The 18,980-nt window shown below is 41.7% G+C and overlaps 1 protein-coding gene across 4 annotated transcripts in view; it reads right to left on the minus strand.

The window, feature by feature from the left end:
* Window positions 1–1,102: 1,102 nt before the first annotated feature.
* Window positions 1,103–18,980, minus strand: part of PDE6D (phosphodiesterase 6D) — a 91,984-nt gene continuing 74,106 nt past the window's right edge. For all 4 annotated transcript variants that reach the window (XM_075340405.1, XM_075340402.1, XM_075340403.1 and 1 more), the window contains exons 4-6: window positions 15,734–15,859; window positions 13,587–13,692; window positions 1,103–5,341 (exon numbers count right to left, since the gene is read on the minus strand). In XM_075340405.1, coding sequence (XP_075196520.1) covers window positions 5,260–5,341; window positions 13,587–13,692; window positions 15,734–15,859 — 314 coding nt within the window. In that variant the 3' untranslated portion in view covers window positions 1,103–5,259. The remainder of the gene's footprint in view (window positions 5,342–13,586; window positions 13,693–15,733; window positions 15,860–18,980) is intronic.

Here is an 18,980-nt window from a genome sequence, read left to right on the forward strand (position 1 = left end):
ATAGTAGCTTCAAAGCAGAATAAAACAGAATCTCCCTTAAGATATTAGAATTCAAAGTATTTGTATATAAATGTAACTCAGCTCCGACCAGGCAATGTGGAGAAAGATGCAGTACAGCAAAGATGACAGTACTATGATAGGAAGAGACCTGTTAGAATGGTTTGTAATGTGAGACAGTTATATTTAACTGCATTTTCTAATCATGCAGGAGGTTATACCAGGAGATCAGGGCTACATCATTATACCACATCCAGACGTTGAGTATTTGGTGGGTTTTGTACCTTAGTATTTGTGAGCCAAAACCAGGAGTGGAACAATCAGAGGAAAAGTATAATAGAAACATGGGCAACCACTTCTGCATTTTTTTTTTTTACCCACTCTTGGTTTTGACTTACAAATACTAAAAGGTAAAAAGCGCACCAAATGCTCAACGTGTGCACGTGGCCTTACATCTCCCACAAGGAGAAACCTGCTCAAACCTAGGATGGGAAGGGGGGGGGGGTGTTCCTCTTTATTTTGAGTGTTTCAGCCTGCTTATGATTGGTCAGCATCATACAGGGAAAAGTACTTGCCCCCAGTAAGAAAATATCTTGTAAAGCCCACTTGAACTTAACAAAAGTTCTCATTAGTTGCCAAATACCTTTATGGCTAATATCTCCACAATGGAAGGCAAAATAAAAAAAAACAACATTTTTTATTCCACTCTGCAGCCACTATTACATATTTACTAAAACTAAAATAAAAATACACTCAAAGATTTGAATTTTGTGACTCACAAATCATCGTGCTGGATATTTTATAAAAACTGAAAGGTAGAAATTAATTTCTTAAAAGTAAAGCGATAGATCGGTGCGAGCATAGTGTAGCCTGAAAGTCATGATTAATAGAGGCATTTATCATGAGCTGATAGACATTTTAATAAACTTGACACAGATATTGCTTACGAAGACAGTTTTTACATAGGGCCATTACTTAGCCCTGCAACAATATTGATAAGTGTGTGTATATTTTTTGTGTTCAGCAATGGCTATAGTGGGCAACAGACTACAACCACTTGTATACCACAAACTTCAAAAAACGGAAATGATGACACACAATAGAATGGATTTAAGTTGTTTACAGAACTTCTCCAATAAAGATCTTTATTAATTCCCTTTATCCTACTTTGTAGATATACTAATCCTTTTTAAGGTTAAACTCTTAAAATGACTGAGAAATTCATTAACCTAAACATATTTGTGATTTTGCTTCATATCTGTTTACGAGGCATACAATGCATCCTCCTCTTCATTAAGGTTAGGCAGCATTTTGCATTATAGAGTCTACGTTTGGTCCAGCGATGAATGGAAAGACCTTGATGCTAAAACAGTGCAGCAGGAAAATGATACATTGACCAAGTATGTTCAAAAAGAAAAATCTGCACTTCAGACTTTCACAGATGTATGGCTCCTGAATAATATCAAGCTTCCCAGGACTTTAGAAAAAAACACCTGTTTAGAAAGACTGTGTGTCATTTTATTTCCACAGACCATAAATTAGTACTCCAAGGTATTGTGACTGACTAATGCTCTCCATCATTTAGAACGCCTCCAGAAAATGGAAATTTGCTCCACATCACAAACTAACTTTTCCATGCCTGGGTGGGCAGACGTTCCTGCCCATTCCATCTACACTACACAAGTTTTGTTAAAAAATGCTAAATAAGCCCAAAACACTGCCATCTTCTTTCCAGGCATAATGTAATGTGCACAGTGTTTACATAAGGGAGCAAAATTAAAGTGGAACTAGACCATTTTCTAAACTAGTAAAATGGACATACAAGGGTCAAGTAAGATACAGGAATTAACAAAGTGGCTGCATTTCAGCTATTGACTACACTTGTATCTCACAAACAACTGAATTCATCTTTTTGGTCCACGTTAATGGATTCCTATGGATTTTTACAGAAAGACCTATCTGAAACAAAACTCTCAAGCCAAGATTCCTTATGGAGTTTAAACTAGAATTCAATCACAAAAACATCTTCAAATGTTGCAGATTTTTTTGCACAACACAATTTTTGTAGCTTTTGGGTAATTCCGCCAAAATGGCAGATCTTAGGAGAAGTCATAAATGATGGCCCTGTTATGCTAACTGTCCACACAAGCTCCATTTTAAGTATGAAAATGTGCCTAGTAAAAGTAGGTTCTCGTATTAAATTAGGAAGGGTTCTTAAAAGTAATTCTAAACAGCCTTCGTAATAACTATCTCAGACTTTGCTCATGTATTGTGATGCGGCTAAGAAATTATCAGCAAGTAATTTCCAACTACCTGCCTGTTCTGCCATGCGCCGATCTTTGCCAGTCTAGGGCGGTCACAGATCACTCTTGCTGGCGATTCTGCAGCTTTCAGTGACATCACATTGACAAGGTAGCTTCTTTTCCACCCTACTCTGTTGATGAGGTGTCTCTGCCAATGTCATGCTGATTGACAGCCAGCTTCCCGCTGTCTTAACTGCAAGTAGCCAGTGGTCAATCAACATGATGTCTGCATGACACCCTGTTGATAGAGCTGATCAGAAAAGGAAAAGAAAGGGCTGCTCTGTTGACAATAGGTGAAATGAAGTAGCATAGTCGCCGGCAGGAGCGATCCCTGACCCCTCTGAGCTGGCCAAGATTAGCGTCGGTCAGAACAAGCAAGTAGTTACAAACTACTAATCTGTAAGATCTTAGCGCCATAGGAAAAAAGAAGCAAGGTACTGGATAACCTCTTTAGCCCCTACATGACCCATAAGTATAATGGACTTTTATATCTGGTAAGAGGAGATATGTATCTAAAATAAATAAAACTAGAATAACTTAGAGGGGATGCCCACTACTGGATAATCACTGCTTAATCTCTTCATTGCCAAATATACTGGACAACCCCGTTAAAATATGTCTACGCTTAATTGCAAATTGAATTTGCTATATTATATTTTAACTTATTTGACTAATGTGGTATCTAAAACACAAAAACAAAATCAGTGGGGAGCACAATATACAGTATATGGTATATACACATGGGCCCTAGTAGGGTAAACTATGCTATTTTTCTCTAAAAATAAATAATGGAAAACCACTGAATGTAGATGAATTACAAGTGGTACATTGTATGAACAAGGTGAATATTTTTCGGAATGGAAATAGTCTTACAATGTTGGTTTAAATGTACATAGCCGCTCATATCTGAGATATTGTCCAATATTAAACCAAATAACATTGTGATAAATTGCAACAGTTGATGGCCATAAACACTTCATTAAGGACCATTTCCAGTCCGTGATGCCTTAGGAAGCATTCACACATCTATATGACACATCCTATTGCGAAACGGACAGCACTCGGACCCGGAGAGTAGAATGGATGTATTCACGTATCCGTTAAAATCACTTATCCAAGAGTGAGAGCCGAGAGACTCAGAACTTGTCCTATTCTCAATCATTTAGAGGATCCGACTAGGTCATTCAAGTCTGAGGATCAATGTAAAATGAAGGAAAGCACCGAAAACCTACTATATACATAAGATTTCCAGCTGAGTTTCATCTGTTTTTTAACTGATCCAGTAGATGAAAAAAAGTTTAGTTTACTTGCATTACTTATAATAAAAAAAAAAAAAAAAAAAAAAAAAAAGTAGTGGGACATGTTTTCTGGAGAAAAAACAAACATACGTCACATGACCTTCTGACACTCCTTCCTACATCTCTTTAAAAAAGAGAAGTTGTTTAGGCTTGAGGACCTCTACAGTCAGTCTATGTGACAGCAGACTTGTGAATCCTCACAGTGTGCACTGTCAGGATTCTCAGATACCGGGAGGTCACGTGACCAAAAATATGCCTTTTCCATACTTCTGGCAACATTCTGACTAGACGTGTCGGGCCTTGCTCAATTCACTCGTATTCAACGAGATCTTGCACGTCTAGCTGTCTGGTGACCACATGTATGTCTATTGCAGTCATCGATCATGCACCTGCCTGCTCCTGAAGCTGCTATCGGAGGATCCTGAGAACGTGCAGTGTGAGGATTCACAAGTCTACAGTCACTTAGAGTGACTGCAGACTTGAACTCCAAGCCTGGATAACCCCTAAAGTGATGCAAACGGCTACATTTTAACAGATCATTTTTTTTCTTTCCATACAACATAAAAAAAATTGCAGCTTTTAAAAGTTACAAAAGGGTTGTATGAAACACATGGATGTGTGCATGTCGCCTTAAAAGAATTAGTAGAAGAAGGGAAAGCATCAATGCCCTACAAACCATTCAAGCTCCGAGTCGTAATAGTCAATTTTTCAGCCACATGTGTCACAGTGTCTCAGATTATGCAGCATCAAATGGTAAATGTAAGAAAGCTTTAGGGGCATGTTTTCAGGGGTCAGAAATGTGGAAGATATTGAGAATTTCAAAAATTGCAAATTTTGCTGCCACAGTTACAGATATTTATGCAAACTAGCACCATTCCCTTTTTTTCTAGTTGAAGATTTTGCTGTAATTTTAAGTCACCTCATTCATGTCCATGGGGAAAATCCACAAAAAAAAAAAACCCAACACAACCAACCATTTACCTGCATATTTTCAAAATTAAAATCTGCAATGGATTACAGTCCTAGATATGTGGATTCATTTTTGAAAAATCTCATCCACATGCTGCAGACTTTTTCAGCACAAAAATTGAGCTGTGGTGAGAAAATTTAAAGCCACATATGTTTACATTTCACTTGTTTTGATGGGCGGGATGAAATTCACATCGAGATCTGCAGCCAAAATACATTGTACTTCATCTGCACTTACAGGTATTTTAAATCTAGTGAATAATAAAAGAGAATATCGGGCACTTTGAGATTTCATTAGTTGAATTTTGATGTACCTGAATCGTTGCCTAACCATTTGCTTGCCAGGAAGAAATGATTTTAATAGATAACAGTAAACTTGGACAAAAAGCAGAGAAAACATAACATGAGGGTTAGCAGTCTGTTGTGAAGTAACTAAGTAGTATTGTATTGGAGGATGCCGCAGACAATGACAATAACTGAATAACATAGATTCTGCTCCAGGTGAGGACAGGGTCATGTGCAATGTGCTGCATGGTGTGCCCTCTGGGTATAGAAACATGGGCATAGTCCCGTAATGCATTCAAGTCCATAGCACTCGACAAATGTTTTTTTTTTTTTATCTTCCCCAGAAGAGAATAAAATGTAAATAGGAAGAGAACGGAGGGTAAAAAAATCCTGTAACTCCTTATTTTTCAAACATAGAAGAGCCTGACTCTGGATGTACTGACAAGAAGTTCAGCATCGTAGAACTTGGTTTCTATGATTACGTTCCCACTGTAAAGAAAACAAAGAAAAACTGTTAGATATGTGTTGTAGTAATAGTTTATCTAGATCACATCTGTTTCACCACAGGGTTTCACAAAGGCACTCTGCTACAATGGGTCTAGATTTAAAGGGACTCTGTCACCAGGATTTTCCTATCCCATCTGAGAGTAGAAAAATGTGAATGTGCCACTTACTGGAGTGCTTGCTGTCATTTTGATAAAGTTCCCGTTTAATATGCAAGAGATCTACTAGTTCTCTAAATGCGAAGCTCTGTATAACCCTGCCCACATCACTAATTGGCAGCTTTCTGCCAACATACAGTGTACACAGAAATCTGCCAATAAGTGGTGGAGGAGAGGTTCTACAGGTCATGAATATAGAGGACTACCTCGCAGAAGGTTTATTAGTCCTCTAGTGATAAGCAGAGTGACACATAGTTGGAGTCAGTGTCTCTGTCGCTTCATTATGCTACTCTCAGATAAAGATGCAAAAACCTGTTGACAGATTCCCTTTAAATAACTTTGGGGCAGACATTATTTTTCCCTTGTGTGCATGATTTCTTCTAATACCATTGCTGTCCCTTCTTTTGCTTCAGATACCTATTCCTGCTAATACCAAATCTATAAATTAAGAAACAAAAACATACAGACACTGTGACATCTAATAATTTCCTATGATGTCACATTATAACCTGCAACGGTGACATAGTAAGGCTATGTGCGCACGTTGCGTACAGTCACTACAGAAATTTCTGCAGCGATCTGAACAGCACACGTGCGCTTCAAATCGCTGCAGAAAATGTCCATAGTGAAGAAAAAAAAAAAGCCGATTCCATGCGCTCTGACTGCAGTTCCTCCCATAGAAAGAGCAGGGGCTGCAGGCAACGCGCACGGAAGAAGTGACATGTCACTTCTTAGAACGCGCGCTTCGGGCAGCAGCCGAAGCGCTGCGCTCTAAGACGCCACGTCGCACGGCTCCTGCATAATCTTCATAGATTATGCAGGGGACGCAGGATGCATGCAGTTACGCTGCGCTACAAAGTGCAGCGTAACTGCATGTAATTACGCAACGTGCGCACATAGCCTTAAACTGTTCCAGATTTGTGGGACACTTGCATTGAGGTTTATGGTAAGTGAATTATTTGTCAATAGCGACTGCAACTTGTCAATGACTTCTCTTTGATGACTGAGGGACAAAAGAGCTAAGCATGAAAGCGAGCACACCACTTGGTAAGTTAAAAGGTCAATGTTTATTAGTAACAAGAATACACAAATAAAACCACTTAAAAAACAATTAAAGTGAGAAAACGCCCAATACTACACTAAATAGTCAATGCTCAATATGTTAACATGATGTGCTCCGAAATAAGATATTTTGTTTACTCACTGTCAGCGGAGAAAGGTGCCAAAGGTAAGAGGACAAAAGAAATGTACCACAAGGGTATAGTATAGGCACTAAAGGTACCGTCACACTAAGCAACATCGCTAGCAACATCGCTGCTGAGGCACAACTTGCTAGCGATGTTGCTGTGTGTGACATCCAGCAACGACCTGGCCCCTGCTGTGAGGTCGCCGGTTGTTGCTGAATGTCCTGGGCCATTTTTTAGTTGTTGCTCTCCCGCTGTGAAGCACACATCGCTGTGTGTGACAGCGACAGAGCAACAACTCAATGTGCAGTGAGCAGGGAGCTGGCTTCTGCGGACGCTGGTAACCAATGTAAATATCGGGTAACCAAGAAGCCCTTTCCTTGGTTACCCGATATTTACCTTCGTTACCAGCGTCCGCCGCTCTCACGCTGTCAGTGCTGGCTCCCTGCACACATAGCCAGACTACACATCGGGTAATTAACCCGATGTGTACTCTGGCTAAGAGTGCAGGGAGCCAGCGCTAAGCGGTGTGCGCTGGTAATCAAGGTAAATATCGGGTTGGTTACCAGATATTTACCTTAGTTACCAAGCGCAGCATCGCTTCCACACGTTGCTGCTGGCTGGGGGCTGGTCACTGGTTGCTGATGAGATCTGCCTGTGTGACAGCTCACCAGCAACCCGTGTAGCGATGCTCCAGTGATCCCTGCCAGGTCAGGTTGCTGGTGGGATCACTGGAGCGTTGCTTAGTCTGACATCTCACCAGCGACCTCCTAGCAACTTACCAGCGATCCCTATCAGGTTGTATCGTTGTTGGGATCGCTGGTAAGTTGTTTAGTGTGACTGGGCCTTAAGATATCCGATAACAGAGAACAAAAAAAAAAAAAAAGTGTGCACAGTGGCAAAACTGGTATTGCACAGATGGACACAAAAGGTACTAATGAATCAAAGTACTAAGATGAAAATCCGCAAATAAACCAAGGGCTTATACTTGTATCAAGCGGAGTCCTCAGGGCCAATAGAGGCAAGATTACAGACTGTTAGAATTTAGAGCATAGGGTGCAGATGGCAGGGCAATAGTGTCCTTATAAGTGGTGTGCTCGCTTTCAAGCTCTTTTTCCTGCAATCAATATTCACACAAGCATAGAGCACGCCTTGATTTCATTAATATTTTTCATTTTTCTTCGATTTCCCTATTTATTATTTTGTTATTTTTTTTTTACCGCAAAACCACAGCTCTGAAATAGTCACACAACAGAAGGTCGAAGAGAAGTAGCACAGATGTTTTTTTATGAACAGACTGTTCTAAAAATTGCTGTTGTGCGACATATGCTGCCTTGTGGCCACAGCCTAAATTGGATATTGAATTGTGACTAGAGATGGGGAGACCCAGACTGTAAAAGTCCAGATCTGCGCAGTTTCAAAGTTGCCCAGGTGTCAGGCCCGTTATTCCGAGTGTTTGATCTGGATCCGGCACTTGAGAAATTAAAAAAAAAAAAAGGAAAAATAAAGAAAATAAGAATGAAGCAAGCACTTAATACTTACCAAGGCTCCGTCGTGGCTGTAAACTGCTCCCGCGCGGCTGTACGCTGCTCTTGTGGCCTCCCTGGCCCGCTCATCATTGCTCATCCATATGCACTGCTTTCCATGCCTGGCCTCTATGATTGGTTGCAGTCAGATGTGCCTCCAGCATGTGTAACAGCGTCTGCCTGCAACCAGTCATCACTCATCGTGGCTTATTCATTCTCTTCCTGGAGCTCACAGCGGTCAGTTATGCTTTATGGTCGCTCGCTGTGACAGAGATGTAGCAGAGCTGGAATCACCATGGGACCTAGAGTGGATTATGTCGGATCTGCAGGGGTATTTAAGGGGTTAATAAAGTGGTGAAAGGTTGTTTTTTTATATATATGTATATATATATATATATATATATATATATATATATATATATATATATATATATATATATATATATATATATATATATATATATATATATATATATATATATATATATTTTATTCCAAATAAAGGATTTTTCGGTGCCTGTGTTTGTTTACGTTCAGTTACAGATTAGTGATGAGGGGGTCTCCATACACCTGCCATCATCAATCTAGGGCTTAGCAGGAGCTGTGGGCTGTTACTAACCCCTTACTACCCCGATTGCCACCGCACCAGGGCAACGGGAAAAGCGCCAGGCTTGTCACATCTAATGCTGGGCGGCTGCAGGTTGCTATTTCTAGGCTGGGGGACGGTCAATAACTATGGCCCTCCCCAGTCTAAGAATACCAGCCCCTAGCTGTTGGGCTTTATCTTGGCTGGGTATCGGGACTGCACACTGTTTTATTTTTCATTATTTTTTTAAATATTAAAAAAAATGCATGCGGTTCCTGTTATTTTGATACATATCCAAGATAAGAGCAGGGCTGGTGCTGTAGCCTGTGCCCATGGGCTTTATCTGTGTTGGTATCATAATATGGGGGGACTCTGACGTATGACTCGCATGAGTGCAGTGAAAAAATCTTGCATTGAACTCGGCCCCATATAAGACAATTCTGCAGCTCACATCTGTGAGTTTTTCCTCAGCCCTAATCGAAATGAGGAAAAAAATTGCAGCATGCTGCGACCGTCTGTGAGTCTCCATACAAGTCTGTGGGTGTGAGAGAAACATCAGACCTCACTCGGATGTTATCCAACTGCATCGCGATATACGCACAGGCTGACAATGGAGGAGATGGGGGGGAGGGATTAATCCCTTCCTCTCCTTCGCAGCTGTCATCCGATCGCAGGAGAGCCTGAGCCGAGGATCGTTAGCATATCACATCCAATGCTCTCGAATCTGATGCCATACACCAGTGTGACCCGGCCTACGATATAGATGGGCATAGTGCCTGTGAATGGAAACAGTCAGCTGACACGCAGACACGCTGCCCCTCAGTGTGCGGGCGCTCCTGACTGCAACTAATCACAGGCACCAGTGAGCAGGAAAAGCAGTGTATATCCAATGAATGTTAATTAGCTGCTCCGGAAGTGAATGCACGACCTGCAAACAGCTTACCCCCATGATAGATCTTCGGTAAGTCGATCTTTTTATTTCTTCTACCAACATTTTTAATCCCCAGTTTCTGATCCCCACCAACTTATACGGGACCGGATTCTGGATTGGAACCAGGTTTTAAAAAAGGATAACAGGGACCCGCCGGTCCCGGTTATCTGCGAGTCTGCATCTCTATTTTTGACCTTAATATTTTGAAAACACTAACATTATACAACCCTAAAATTTCCATAGTAGACACATGCAGCTGGAATACTCTCATTAAAAGGGAATCTGTCAGCAGGTTTTTGCTATGTAAGTTGAAAAAAAGCATGCTGCAAGGGTTAAAGAAAATTCAGGGCTGCCTGTCTTGTCACAGTCCAAATATCAGTTATTTATTTGCCATCTTTGTTTAAGCAGCAGGACCATTATCATTGCTAGGGCTACAATGTCAGACACAGAGCAGTCCAACATGTCCCCTCCTGTGATTGTACATTGACAATGAGATGTCAATCTATATTGAGAGCCTGGAGTGGTCAGAGAAGCTCACTCCGCTCTGCTAGATGGCCAAATCTAAAAATTCGGATTGTGTCAGAACGGCTGCACTCAGTAATCGAAGTGATACATTCAGGATCTCTTTGTCGACATCATGCTGCTGTCAGATGAAGTAGCAAATACCTGCTGACAGATTTTTTTAACCCCTTCACCCCCGGCAATTTTTCATTTTTTCCTCCCCTCCTTCCAAGAGCCATTACTTTTTTATTTTTCCGTCAATATTGCCATATGAGGACTTGTTTTTTGCGGGACGAGTTGTACTTTGAATGCATCCATTACTTTTATCAAATAGTGTACTGGAAAACAGGAAAAAAATTCCAAGTGTGGTGAAATTGCAAAAAAAGTGCAATTGCACGATTGTTTTTGTGGTCTTTTATTTACCTTGTTCACTATGTGATAAAACTAATGTGTCATTATGATGCCTCACGTCAGTACAAGTTTATAGATACATATATACTTTTATGTAAGGGGTTAAAAAATAAATAAATAAATTCAGACGTTTCTCCAAAAAAAGAATAGCGCTTTTGTCGCCATTTTCAGAGACCCCTAGCGGTCTCATTTTTCAGGATCTAGGGCTCAGTGACGACTTATTTTTCGTGCCTTGAGCTGGTCTTTTTAAATCATACCATTTTTATGTACATGTGCTGTTTTTATCTTCTGTTATTGCATTTTAATGCAATGTTGCTGTGTCCAAAAAAAAACGTTATTTTGGCGTCTGGAATTTTTTTCTCGCCGCAGTGTACCAATCAGAATAAATGATTTTATATTTTGATAAATCGGGCATTTCTGACCGTGGAAATACCAAATATGTGGATATTTTTTATTGTTTTATTTTCATTGGGGCGAAAGGGGGGTGATTTGAACTTTTAATTTTTTTTCATTTTTTCATAAATTTAAAAAAAAACAAAAAAAAACAACAATTTTTTTTATTGATTTTACAATATCAGGTAGGGGGGACATGACCTAGGACATATACACCGTATTTTTCGTTTTATAAGAAGCACCCCAAATTTAGAAATAAAAAAAATACAAAATGGGGTTAGTCTTATACTCTGGTGTTGTCTTACAGGACGGAGGCGGCAGCAGTGGTGGAGCGGGGTCACAGGAGGCAGATGCTGTGCAGGCAGCGGCGGGTCAGTGCAGGAAGAGGCAGGCAGCGGGTCACTGCTGGCAGCGGGTCACTGCTGGCAGCGGTGGAGGGTCACTGCTGGCAGCGGCGGAGGGTCACTGCTGGCAGCGGCGGTGGTTGTGTGGTGGAGCAGGCCGATGCGGCAAGTGTCCCATATGCTCTGTCGGCGGTCCATGCTTCAAAAGGCATGGCACCCAGAGAGGTATTTGCGCAGATTGAGCGCTCATCCAAGAGCTCCATCTGCGCAAGCGCTGACTACGGGCGCCATCATTTGAAGCCTGGACCGCGGACAGACCATCTGGGACACTCGCCGCACAGCCACTGCAGTCCGCACAGCCAGCAGGCCGGTCGCCCACCCACATAGAGAGGCAGCCTGCACAGAGAGGCAGACGGCCGCACGCACTGACAGGCACCTGGCCGCCTGCACAGAGAGCCGCACAGACAGCCCCCAGCCAATTCTCCACCTCCCGGTAAGCTATATTCGGATTTTAAGACAAACCCCTCATTTTCCTCCCAAGTTTTTGGGAGGAAAAGTGCATCTTAAAATCCAAAAATACGGTATACATCTAAGGGGTTAATAGAGCTATGGACAACACACACTTCAAACTGCACATGGCACTTGCCATAGTGATGGAAAAATAAGGGAAATCATACAACTATCATTACCATGGCATGCTATGGAACTTTAACATCTTGAAGAGAATCTGTCACCAAGTTTTGGCAACCTAATCTGAGAGCAGCATAATGTAGAGACAGAGACGCTGATTCCAGAGAGGTATGCATTACTGGGCTGAATAGTGTACTTTTGATAAAATCATTAGTACCCAGATTGCTACCGCACAGGGCAATCGGGATGAGCTGGGTAAAGTTCCAGGATTGTTGCATCTAATGGATGTGACAATCCTGAGTGGCTGCAGGCTGATATTTTTAAGCTGGGGGGCCAATAAGGATGGGTCTACCCAGCTTGAGCATACCAGCTCCCAGCCATCTGCTTTATCATGGATGGGTATCAAAATTGGGGGGAGAAGCGCATGCCGTTTTTTAAAAACTTATTTATTTCAATAATATATAAAATTAAAAAAGCCGCATGTGGTTCCTCTAATTTTGATACACAGCCAGCACATGGCTGAGGGCTGCAGCCTGTAGCCATATGCTTTATCTGTGTTGGGTATCATAATATGGGGGGACCCTATGCCAATTGTTTCTAATTTATTTTTACACCAATGTTGACGCAGACAGTGTGTGTGATTGACAGCAAGCAGAAATGCTGCCACACAGACTGGGGGCGCGTCTGACTGCAACTAAAGATGCGAGGACTGCAGATGGGAGGGGGAAGCAGTGCATATGCATAAAGTAGAGTGAGTGACAGTACCGCCACGTGTAGAGCGGTTAGAATGAAGCGCTTGCTTCAATCCCCCATCCCTTCTACCACCATTTTTAAGCACCTGATTTGGGTCCACATAGACTTATATGGGGACCGGCGTCCGGCCAGATATCCGGTATCAATACCAGGCACGAACAGGGCGTTTTTTTTTTTCAACCCGGTTGAACACAGATTCCTGGGTATCTGCGGGTCCACCCATCACTAATCAGCTCCACTCTTTAGTCTGTTAACAAATTCTCAGGCTCTGTACACGATACATTTTTTTCTGCGGAGTTGTTACAAAACCTGAAGGGAATCTTGATGCCAGCAAAGTGAATGAGAATCCTGAAGTCTCATGCATGTGTTGCTTATTTTTTTGTTGCAGATTTAAATCTGCAGCTTATCAATTCTTTCAACTTTCTGCTGCAGATTTCACCTATACTAAAGAGTGGGGGAAAATCTCCAACATAAATGTAAAAAAAAAAGCGTGTTTTTTGCTACCAAAAAAATTGTGCAGAGATTTCTGTACTAAATACTTAACTGTTTGCCTGTTATGCCTGAGCATAGATTGCTGCAGGATCGTTTGTAGCATAAAAGACATCATAAAATAATGTCAGAGTCCAAAGTTAAAGACTGTGGACTCAATATACCTCATTATACTCAGTGGCTCCGTTAGAATTATGGTATTCTGGGTGACAGAGGCTTGTGAAGAGCAGTTAGTGTGAAAGTAGCCTAAACTGTATGAAAATAAAGCTTCCCTATCCAATTTCCACTATATCAGGACACACACTGACAATGCCAAGTTCTTACGTTAAAACATTAGCTGGCATCATTTGAGACTCCGGTGCTGCTTCTATCATGGACTGCCAGGTGTTCACAGAATTGGGCATTACAAAGCCAAACTCAAAAGACCATTCTGGAAGACAAAAAACTGAATTTAAAATAAATTCATTATGGACATTCAATATTTCATTGTTTGTGTCGGACCTACATGAGATAATATCTGCAGCATCATCCAACAGTAAAAAGGAATGGGGACAGAAGCGTAAGGCTAGTTTCACACTTGCGTTGAATGGCATCCGTTGCGTTGCGTTGTGTAACGGATGCAACAGATGCGTTGCATATAATGGCACAACGAATGCAACGGATCGTACAAAACAACGGAAAGCTTTTTTTTTTTCCTTTACAGTTTTACCGGCGGCAGACTATTGTGAACGATCAAGTGAGCGCTCTCAAAAGCCAGCCGCCCAGCGATCAGCTGAGCGCTCTCAAAAGCCGGCCGTCGGGCGATCAGCTGAGCGCTCTCAAAAGCCGGGCGATCAGCTGAGCGCTCTCAAAACCCGGCCAATCAGCTGAATGCTCTCAAAAGCCGGCCGCCGGCCAATCAGCTGAGCACTCTCAAACGCCGGCCGCTAGGCGATCAGCTGAGCGCTCTCAAACACCGGCCGCTAGGCGATCAGCTGAGCGCTCTCAAAAGCCGGCCGCTAGGCGATCAGCTGAGCGCTCTCAAAAGCCGGCCGCTAGGCGATCAGCTGAGCGCTCTCAAAAGCCGGCCGCTAGGCGATCAGCTGAGCGCTCTCAAAAGCTGGCCGCTAGGCGATCAGCTGAGCGCTCTCAAACACCGGCCGCTAGGCGATCAGCTGAGCGCTCTCAAAAGCCGGCCGCTAGGCGATCAGCTGAGCGCTCTCAAAAGCCGGCCGCTAGGCGATCAGCTGAGCGCTCTCAAAAGCTGGCCGCTAGGCGATCAGCTGAGCGCTCTCAAACACCGGCCGCTAGGCGATCAGCTGAGCGCTCTCAAACACCGGCCGCCGGGCGATCAGCTGAGCGCTCTCAAAAGCCGGCCGCTAGGCGATCAGCTGAGCGCTCTCAAAAGCTGGCCGCTAGGCGATCAGCTGAGCGCTCTCAAACACCGGCCGCTAGGCGATCAGCTGAGCGCTCTCAAACACCGGCCGCCGGGCGATCAGCTGAGCGCTCTCAAAAGCCGGCCGCCGGGCGATCAGCTGAGCGCTCTCAAAAGCCAGCCGCCGGGCGATCAGCTGAGCGCTCTCAAAAGCCGGCCGCCGGGCGATCAGCTGAGCGCTCGGCCACCGAGAGACAAAATAACGTTTCTGTGATTTAAAAAAAAAAAAAAGATGAGCATGCGCAGTGAAAAAATAAAGGATTCCGCTGCTCAAAAAACGTTACGTTACATGCTGCGTTCCTTCCGCCCGGCGGAAGCAACGCAGCGTCGGCCAGCGGAAGCAACGCAGGTACTTCTGTCACAATCCGTCATCCATACAAGTCTATGGGAAACAGCGGAATCCGTTAACGGATTCCGCTGTTTTCCAAAAGGGCGGATTGCGACTGAAGGTAATTAACGCAAGTGTGAAACTAGCCTTAAGGTTAAGATTCACAGCAGTAAAATATAGAGTGGGCGAGAATCCCGGTCTATAGGCCATTTCAATAACCTGCCCTTGGTCTGGAGCCTTGTGAACTGCCTAATATGTGATGGCATCTGCGGCTTCTCTATTGATTAGCTGGCCTTATGTGATGTCATCGTTGCTGTATGACGCACAGGCAACATCACTCTAGACTGGCAAGTCAAAAGAGAACTAGAGATGCGTCATGTAAGAGGCTACAATGTATCAGGTCTTGGGAACCGATTTCCACCATGTCTAGTAAAATACCTTTAATAGAATAACAGAGATTTTATATTGACCTATATATATTTTACTGCCGAATTTGAATATAAAATGAAATTTTTTTAAAGAAAATGTTACTGTTACACTGCTACTCGCTGATAATAGTGTACAAGTAGTACAAGACATATCAAAGAGCATCCAATGCATTAGATCTAGAAAACAAATGAAAAAGAATTATACTCCGGCTCTTATTTTTAGGAATGTAAGAGACAACTAGATAAGATTTGCCAATTTCCAGGTTTGAACATAGCATTCATTCCTTTTAAGAGATCATACCTTCTAAACACTGCCCCTTAAAGTAGACTTTCTGTTCTAGTCTAAAATTCTCCATCTCTTCTTCAGATGCAAAGTTGATCTCTCTGGACACAGATTTACATTTCAAGATTTTCTTGGGCACGCGAGCTGTAGGAAAAAGTAAACTATGTAAAACTCCAAAAAGAACCTTAACACCACAATTATATAATCTTATATAATCTATAGTAGTATATGATCTCAAGGACATCATGACTTTTGAGAAGTAGGCTTCTTTGTTTATATAGCATTTAGAGTTCAGCAAAGATTCACAGGACTGTGGTCCAGAGGTCAAGTCCAGAGTCCGTGGCCACTGGACAAGAGCCTTGCGAACCTCAACTGTGTGGCGAGTTGGTTGGGATATGTCCACACAAACATTTCTATGCTTTTTTATGCATAAAACAAAAGATTTAATTGATAACATTTGGTGCTGGATTTTATTATTCTTAGACATTTTATCCTTTGCATATACTACAAAACCTCTCATTCCTTTCTGGAAATACTCCTCCCAGTAAGGCTGCTTTCACACATCAGTTTTTTGCAATCAGGCACAATCCGGCGCTTTGCTGAAAAAAACGCATCCGGTTTTTTTGCCGCCGGATGCGTTTTTTCCTCATAGACTTGCATCAGCGCCGGATTGTGCCGCATGGCCTTGCGTTGCATCCAGTTTTTGCCGGATGCGGCATACTTAGCCGATGCAGCGGCCGCATAGAACGTTGCTTGCAGCGTTTTTTTTGTCTTCGGAGAAAAATCGCATCCGGCCGGATCCGGCGCGATTTACAATGCAAGCCTATGGACGCCGGATGCGGCGTCCTGCGGCAAAAAACGCATCCGGCGGCCGGATGCGGTTTTTTGAACTGCGCATGCTCAGTATCATACTGGATCCATCAAAAAATGGACGGGCCGCATGGAAAAACTTATGCAATGGATCCGGTTTTTTTTCGCTGCATCCGTTCCATAGATTTTTGAGGCGGATTGAGCCTGATGCAAAAAAACTGATGTGTGAAAGCAGCCTAAGATTTTGAAGGGGACTAAGCTGCAGTACCTGGCACAGCCACAATTATAGACTAATGCTGTGCCTGTGCAATAAACGATTAATGAAAACCCGCCATTATTTATTTTATCCTTTTAATTTATAGTGCAGTCATCATATTATATAGCACTGCATACTTATAATTGCTCATTTTCCCCTTCTACCCAATTAATTCTTGCTTTCCATTAGGTCTATGACATAACATGATGAAAACCAGACTAGCTGAATCATTCTAAGCACTATGAAGAAAAAGAAAGTCACTTTTTTTTGCACAAGTCATCCCCCTCTCCAACTCTTGACCCACACACTCTGCTCCTCCCCCTGCCAGGGATGTTGCACTGATGACTGATGTGGGGAAAAAACAAAAAAACCAAAACTGCTTCAACTTAGAGCTTAGAATGATTCAGCTAATTTGCTTTTAATCATGCGATGTCATGGAAAAAAGAAGAATTAACTGGGTAGAAGGGAAAAATTAGTAATTGTAAGTACACAGCGTTCTATAACATGAGGACTGCAATATATTAGCAGGATAAAACTTTTGATGGGTGTGTATCTTTCACAGGACTCCTAAGGGTCATACCAATGAACCTTTAATCTTTTTTTTTTCTGACTGGTGTAAAATATTTTACCATCGTGAGTCAATAGTAACTATAGTCAATTTTTATATGTGCTGTATTTATCACAAACAGAAAATTCCATTTTTGAGCCTAAAAATTATAATTAAAAAAAGCACATAAAAAGACAAAATCAATTTCCACTGTCTGTATAGCTATTTAGGAGCCTGCCTTTGCTGGCGGAAAATGTAGATATGTTACTTGTAATCTCACATCCACACCGGTAAACAAGAAGAGCCACTTCACACATTCTAGCTGTTCATAAAATCTTTAAACCACTTGCCAGATGTCAATATTACATTATATGTTCAACAGTGAGATTTTTTTTTTTTTTTTACAGTTTTCATATGGATAAAATCTACAGAAAAGCTGAGAAACTCTCAAATGCATTACTTTATTCAACTACTGCAAGGATAAGCTGACTTTTTAGATAATTATTATTATTATTTTTTTTTTTTAAGATTTTAGTAACTCTGCAGGATTCTAAACTGAAATCCCCATTAATCCCCTCTGGCTCTAGTTTGTACACAGCTTATGCCAATGATCTGCACTACTGATATAGTGGATGCTTCAAAAATCCAGCACTAGAAATACAGAATCCTTTGTTGATACTACTTTAAAAATTAGTGCATGTCCATATTACGTGTTTCATGCATTACTGCTTGAATAATAGACAAAAGATGAATATATGCTATAAGACTATATAAAATACACACCAATAAATAAAAAAAAACCTTCACAGGTTGTCATTAACACATGAAGGTCATCACAACCTCTAGTGTTTATATTTCATGTATAATGTTTATATTGTATGCATGTGCGCTTTGGCCTTCTGCGCATGTGCCGGATGCTCGTCGAGATACCTGGGACCTTGGCATCTTGAGCGCTCATCAGGGCACATGTGCAATTGATACATAAAAGTCATCATAACCTTTATTGTTGAGGTAGGATGCGCATGCACCCAAGAAATACACTAGATATGAGATTGTGTGCTCCACAAACAACATTGACAATGATTCTTTATTGGGTAAATTTTCTATCAATCAGGAACATGTGAGGTCATTAAGATGTGCCTCTATATATTGAAAATGAGCATAAGAATGCAGACAATAGCTGGGTATCCATTATCATTTGTCATGTGAATGAATCTCTCTCCGTCCATGAGCCTCCAGAAACCAGTATCTGAAGGAGAAACGCGGTGAAGCACAGTATATGATCAGATAATTAGGGTAGACATTTGCTGGACAATTTATATGGTGCCAACTTCCCTGGTCAGGTAAGTAACAAAACGAGGGATGACCAGGGTATATCATTTAAATTTACAACTGTTTACCTGGATTGTCTGTAACTATATATTTATTGACTAATCCCGCTATATGAGTGCCATTATTCTATAGAATATTTTTGTGTAGTTTGTTTGGGGTCTTTTATTAATAAATGTGTTTTTAGGCAATTTTTTGTTAGTTGTATATATGATTCTCTTTTTTTTTTTTTTAAATCAGATCTTTTTTATTAAACAACTAGGAATCAATACAGAGAAAATATATTGCATCTTATATAACTAGTAAAAGCGTACATTGAAAAA

Source organism: Anomaloglossus baeobatrachus, chromosome 3, assembly GCF_048569485.1.
Source record: "Anomaloglossus baeobatrachus isolate aAnoBae1 chromosome 3, aAnoBae1.hap1, whole genome shotgun sequence".
Classification (NCBI taxonomy): Eukaryota; Metazoa; Chordata; class Amphibia; order Anura; family Aromobatidae; genus Anomaloglossus; species Anomaloglossus baeobatrachus.